At 41.2% G+C, this 6,337-nt stretch overlaps 1 protein-coding gene across 1 annotated transcript; it reads left to right on the forward strand.

The window, feature by feature from the left end:
- Window positions 1-200: 200 nt before the first annotated feature.
- LOC134070481 (protein NLRC3-like) lies at window positions 201-4,171 on the forward strand. The gene is made up of 2 exons (XM_062526859.1): window positions 201-274; window positions 2,362-4,171. Exons 1-2 carry the CDS (start codon window positions 201-203, stop codon window positions 4,169-4,171), a joined length of 1,884 nt encoding a protein of 627 aa, XP_062382843.1.
- The last annotated feature ends 2,166 nt before the right edge of the window (window positions 4,172-6,337 follow it).

A 6,337-nucleotide genomic window follows, 5' to 3' on the forward strand; every position in this document is an offset into this window, starting at 1 on the left:
GTGTGTGTTTCCATTAAGCACATTTCTTTTCGCAACTCTTAATTTGCACAATTTAATGGTCAATGGAAACGCAGCTACAGACTGCACCTTTAAGAGTGCCCTCCACAACGCTCTAATGTTTGGACTAGCTAGATACAGATCAACTTCAACTTTCAGTGTGTGTGTGTGTGTGTGTGTGTATGTGTGTGTTTCCAGATGTAATGGACTCTGATCCAGATGGGAAGAAGAGGAGAAGAGTCTCCAAAGTGGGCGTGTCTTCATCTGAATCTCACAGGTCAGTCGTTATGGACATAGACATAGAACGCGTTCTATGTCTATGGTTATGGAGGGCAAAACATGTTCAGTTTGGAAGAATGTGCCAAAACAACAGAGTTAAACAGTTAAGCAGGAACTCACTCCACAGACTGATGGAATAGATTAGCTATAAGATATGGCACAAGTACAGTAATTTCCCGCACATAAGCCGCATTGTGTATTAAAGAGTGTTTTAGGCAAGTTACAGTTTTTTCCAATCGTTTACACACTAAAATTAAGATTAACAGACAGTTAACAATACTTAACACTTAAGAAGCAAAACGCCTGCGCAGAGTAGTACAACAGTAAGCACAAATTCAGCTTCACACTTTTTGCAAAACGTTACACACAGTGAATGTCAAAACGTAAAACACATTTCCACACCTTAGACACAGATAAAGATTGTTAGGTACTTCCTTCTCATTATAAAGCCCTGGCTTGCCAATGACCACACTAATGAACAAATTGAATAATCACATCCACCAGGTGTGTAAGCACACATGTGCAAAATTGAAAACACAGCACTCAGGTGTGTTATGCTCGATCCTCGAGGGGCGTTCCCACTGATCTATAACTAACACTGGATAGACATCCCATTGTTTTCGCCCCATCATTCTCTGTCGATCAGTGAGGGTCGAGGCCAGAGGAGCGAGGGAGGACGTATAAAAGCCCAAATGAGAGGCACCCATAGCCTGTGATGTGGTGAACTCTTATGGCCTGATCCAGCTAGACAGAGAGATGATTAGAGTATTATGTATTGTTGTAACTTGTTTGTATTGTTACTTTAGTTTTTCTTCAGTGACTGTAAGTGTACAGCACTTTTTGTTTGTGTACAGATTTTTTTTTCTCTACACTTTACAGTAGCAAGAACTATAATTTTGCAATTTTCTGTTGATTGACTTGTCACTGTAACTGAACATATGGTACAGTAAAAGAAAGAAATATTGCCTGCAGCATCAGTTTTGTGCATTGCTTGATGAGGGTTCATCAAAATATTTTTGTCATCTAAATTATCCTAATGCTCTCAAACAATATGTCTGAATAAGATCCATATATTGGAAGAGGGTTTTTACAGATGTGTTTTGAATTTATTGTGTTGGTGTGTATAAGATGGACACAGTGTAGAATCATTCGGAGAATGTGTTAGTGATATGAGAACAGTATAAGGTTTTATCAATGTGTTTATTGTTTTGACAGAAATATTCCATTTTGCCAACAATCTGTTATGTTCTGCTGATTGGGTGTGGTGTTTGGCTAATTGTGTGATATGTTTTGACAAAAAAGGCCCTGTTTTCAAAATTGTGTGTAAACGATTGGAAAAAACTGTAAAAGAAACAGAACCATATTAACACCATATTAACTGCCCCCCCCCCCCCCCCCCCCCAGTTTACACAGTTTATCCACCTCTTTCAGAAATAAAGTTTACCCACCTCTTATTAGAGTTACTCCACCTCTCAAAAAAACAATTGTTTATTCACCACTTTTAACTTAAAAAAAAAACAATGACCCTTTCTCTGAGTTGTTTATCATTTTTCTTCATGGTGGAATTATAGCAAGGAATTCTGATTGACCAATGACTGGACTTTCCAGACATGCATGTCGTTATGTTATACACATTCACTGCTCACTTTATATTACTATGCTATACGTACACATTCACTGCTCTCTTTATATTACTATGCTATACGTAGTACACATTCACTGCTCTTTATATTACTGTGCTATACGTACACATTCACTGCTCTCTTTATATAACTATGCTATATGTACACATTCACTGCTCTCTTTATATTACTATGCTATACGTACACATTCACTGCTCTCTTTATATAACTATGCTATACGTACACATTCACTGCTCTCAACATCAACACACAGGGCAGTAATTAATTAATTGGTTCACTCCTTATCTTCTGCTCTCTGGATGTTCCCGTATGTCAGTGAATTGTTATCATAATTCTTGTACATTCTGAATTTAGTAAGACTATTGTAGAAATATTGTGGTGATGTTTTTGGTGACATGCTGTACTAAGAAGTGGTACATTTGTGATTCTGTCATTGATCCAGATGGACAGCAGAGGAAGCAGAGGTCCATGAGAAATTCCGATCCACACTGAGGAGCAAGTTTCAGCATCTGGTTGAGGGAATACCTAATCAGGGAGAAGCCAGACTCCTCCAGGAGATCTACACAGATCTCTACATCACAGGGGGAGGGGGAGGGGTCAATGATGAACATGAGGTCAGACAGATAGAGAGAGCATCTTGGAGAGAAGCAGCACTAAGTAGACCAATCAAATGCAGTGACATCTTTAAACCCTTATCTGATCACATACATCACAAACCCATCAGAACAGTGCTGACAAAAGGAGTGGCTGGTATTGGGAAAACAGTCTCTGTGCAGAAGTTCATATTGGACTGGACTGAAGGAAAAACCAATCAGGATGTCCTCTTCATATTTCCTCTTCCGTTCCGAGAGCTGAACCTGATGAAGGACAAGAAACTCAGTCTGGTGGAGCTTCTTCAGCACTTTTTCCCAGAGATAAAAGATTCAGAAATCTTCACCAGCTCAGAGCAAAGGGTCATGTTCATCTTTGATGGTCTGGATGAGTGTCGACTTCCTCTAGATTTCCACTCCAACCTGACCTGTAGTGATGTGACAAAGCCAGCCTCAGTGGACGTGCTGCTGACAAACCTCATCAAGAGAAATCTGCTTCCCTCTGCTCTCCTCTGGATCACCACCCGACCAGCAGCAGCCAGTCAGATCCCTCCTAAATATGTGGACCAGGTGACAGAAATCAGGGGATTCAATGAGCCACAGAAAGAAGAGTACTTCAGGAAGAGAGTCAGTGATGAGAACCTGGCCAGCAGAACCATCACACACCTGAAGTCATCCAGGAGCCTCTTCATAATGTGCCACATTCCAGTCTTCTGCTGGATTTCAGCCACTGTGGTAGAGAGAACATCATCTGATTCAGAAAAAGTAGAAATGCCAAGAACTCTCACTCAAATGTACACTCACTTCCTGATCATTCAGACAAGCATAAAACATGTCAAGTACACAGAGAGAAAAGAGACAGATGAAGAGATAGTTTTCAAACTGGGGCAACTGGCTTTCCAGCATCTGGAGAAGGGCAATCTGATCTTCTATGAAGAAGACCTGAGAGAATGTGGCATTGATGTCGCAGAAGCATCAGTGTACTCAGGAGTGTGTACTCAGATCTTCAGAGAGGAGTCTGGGCTGTACCAGGGGAAGGTGTTCAGCTTTGTGCATCTGAGCATTCAAGAGTTCCTTGCAGCTGTTTATGTGTTCCTCTGCTTCAGAAACAAAAGCATGTCTGACCAACAACAAACCTCCCAGCTCTCTGCTTTGTTTAGAGCTGGGACATTGCATGACCTACACAAGACTGCAGTGGACCTGGCCTTACAGAGTGAGAACGGACATCTGGACCTTTTCCTCCGCTTCCTTTTGGGCCTCTCACTGGAGTCCAATCAGGAACTCTTAATGTGTCTTTTGCCACAGACAAGAAGTCAATCACAGAGCTCAGAGCAAACAGTCCAGTATATCAAGCAGAAGATCAGAAATCAACGTAAATCAGATAGAAAGATTAACCTGTTCTACTGTCTGAATGAGCTGAATCGTCATGCTGTAGTGGAGGTGATTGACAGGAGCTCTGGAACTCTGTCTGTAGAAACACTCTTACCAGGAGAGTGGGAGACTAGGAGATTTGAGTTTAAGATTCCAGTGGAGCAGCTGGATGAGTTTGACCTGCAGAAGTACATAAAGACACCAGAGACTGATCAGACTGAGCTCCTCAGTCCAGATGACGTTCTGCAGAGGCTGGTTCCAGTGGTCACAGCATCCACATCAGCTGAGTGAGTAAAACAGAGAGAGAGAAAGACACTAATAAGAGTTAATTTGTTCATAAAATGCAATATTACTGCCATATTTAGTGTATGTCACATGTCACATGTTAGTCGCATCAGTACTGTGAGTAAACCTGCAATCTGTGATGTGTGTGCAGGACACTCTATGATCAGGGGCAGATCTACTGTGGAGGTTCAGTATCTGCCACCATAATGACAAATCTAGTAATGAGTTGAGTTTTAAATTAGACTTAAGCCTACAGATGGTACGGGTTGAGAATGCACCTTCTCCCGCGGGACTCCCGAAGAGATCCCGCAGGCTGTCAAGCCGATTTTTTTCGAGGCTAAGGCAATGCACCCAAACAACCACCAGGTGGCAGAAAGTTTCAACCCACATGCATTTAATGATGAAGACCGCATATCCGTCAATAGTCGACTCCTTAATCTCATTTAATCATTAAAATGAAGGTGGTGACTGGCGAAATTAATCAAACGACGTTTCAATAAACCAGTGTTGAAATGAATGAAAATGGTTATAGAAAATCGCCTACAGCCTAACGCCGACACAGCTGATTCTTTGATTGATTCTAAGCTGTGTTGATGTAGGGGAAGGGTAAACTGGCGCGCTACAAACATGCTACCAATCAAATGTAATATTAGTAGGACTAGCCTACTTAGACACTTTAGTCATAGGCAACGTTGCCATGTTAATTTGGGCTAGAAGTGCTTGCTTGTGGTGGTGCTCCTGTCCGCTGCTTCTCCCGAATTGTGTTTGGCAAATTTGTCAACAATCAGCTTAAATGTCAAATCATATTTATTTCTCTTTGTCGCCATGGTAGGCTATTGGGGGGAAACGAGATGGTCAGTCCTCGTATTTTTTCTTCGCGTTTCGTTATAAGAAATATAAGTAATAGTTAAAGTCTTCTTCCGTATTGAACAGATACGGGACGCTCTTTGTTCCGTATTTTAAGGAACTACTCAATGCACACACACTACAATGAAAAACACACAAAGAAAACACTAAACATATAGCCTACAACCTAATGACACTTTAATGCAGCGTTTCTCAAACTATGGGCCGCGAAACGTGGAGACTGCTGCTGGTCCGCGAGACATGGAGTGAAATTAGGTCCGGTGCTTCATCTGATAATTTGCTGCGCAATTGACCAAGCAACCGCGGACCGACAGAATTTATTGTTTTTACAAAGTGCCATTATCATTGCCATATTCTCTTAAAACATAGGCTATATATTTGAAAACGAGTTGATTAAAGGTTTCTAATGGTGTTTCTATAATATGATAAAAGCAGAGATTGAGATGTGTGTTTGGAACAGTTTTTCAAATCCCGGGGGGTATTTAGACTCCAGGGTGTTAAGCACTCATTCACAACTGTCCCATCGCTAAATGCTCTCTTGTGTTGCGTGATCACACAAGTATACCTGTCGTAGTGTGCTTTTAATTTGATAGGCCTAATTATTATCTCTGCCAAGGAGGTTGTTTTCATCGGGGCTCAGTGTGAAAGGAACAGGTCAACCCCGCGATTAGGGGTGTGTGACTGATTACTTATTTGGCAAGGCTATCATTAGGCTTACTATGCAATATGCATGGCTGTAGGCAGCTATGAGGCCACTGAGATCTGGACCTCATCGGTTTTGAGAGCTGGAAATACATGTGTTTGCTAAATATCGGTATGCCATGGTAGACAAAAACACTCAAATAAAACAATAGCCTAAAAAATAACAGTAGTGCATAATGGACACGGCTCTATATCCTAAATAATTTTCTAGGTTCGCCATTTGGTAATATGACCTATCCTTACTGACAATAATTTAGATTGAGTACAACTAAAGTTGCACGAAGGCAAAATACAGTCCTAAGCCTATTATATATAGCCTGGCCAATTAGCCTATATTGTAGATGTGCAAAACCAGCATTTGCGTGCGTGCTTGCCGATGAGGTGTAGCCTACAAAAATGAGCATAACATCTGATTATTAAAGTATGGCTGTAGGATATAGGCTACTGGTAAGAGAAGAGCTGGTTTAAAATTCAAGTGTAGTAAAAAAGTTTGTGCACATCCCCGGTCAAGGTGCAGAACAAGAGTAGGCTACCGTATTTTCCGGACTATAAGTCGCACTTTTTTTCATGGTTTGGCTGGCCCTGCGACTTATATATGAAATT

Source organism: Sardina pilchardus, chromosome 22 (genome assembly GCF_963854185.1).
Source record: "Sardina pilchardus chromosome 22, fSarPil1.1, whole genome shotgun sequence".
NCBI lineage: Eukaryota > Metazoa > Chordata > Actinopteri > Clupeiformes > Clupeidae > Sardina > Sardina pilchardus.

Excerpts from the sequence above, each read along its gene's own strand:
- LOC134070481 (XM_062526859.1), top strand. The coding sequence starts at position 201 with ATGGACTCTGATCCAGATGGGAAGAAGAGGAGAAGAGTCTCCAAAGTG. Across the intron at positions 275-2,361 it reads TCTTCATCTGAATCTCACAG|ATGGACAGCAGAGGAAGCAG; the intron begins GTCAGTCGTTAT and ends TCATTGATCCAG.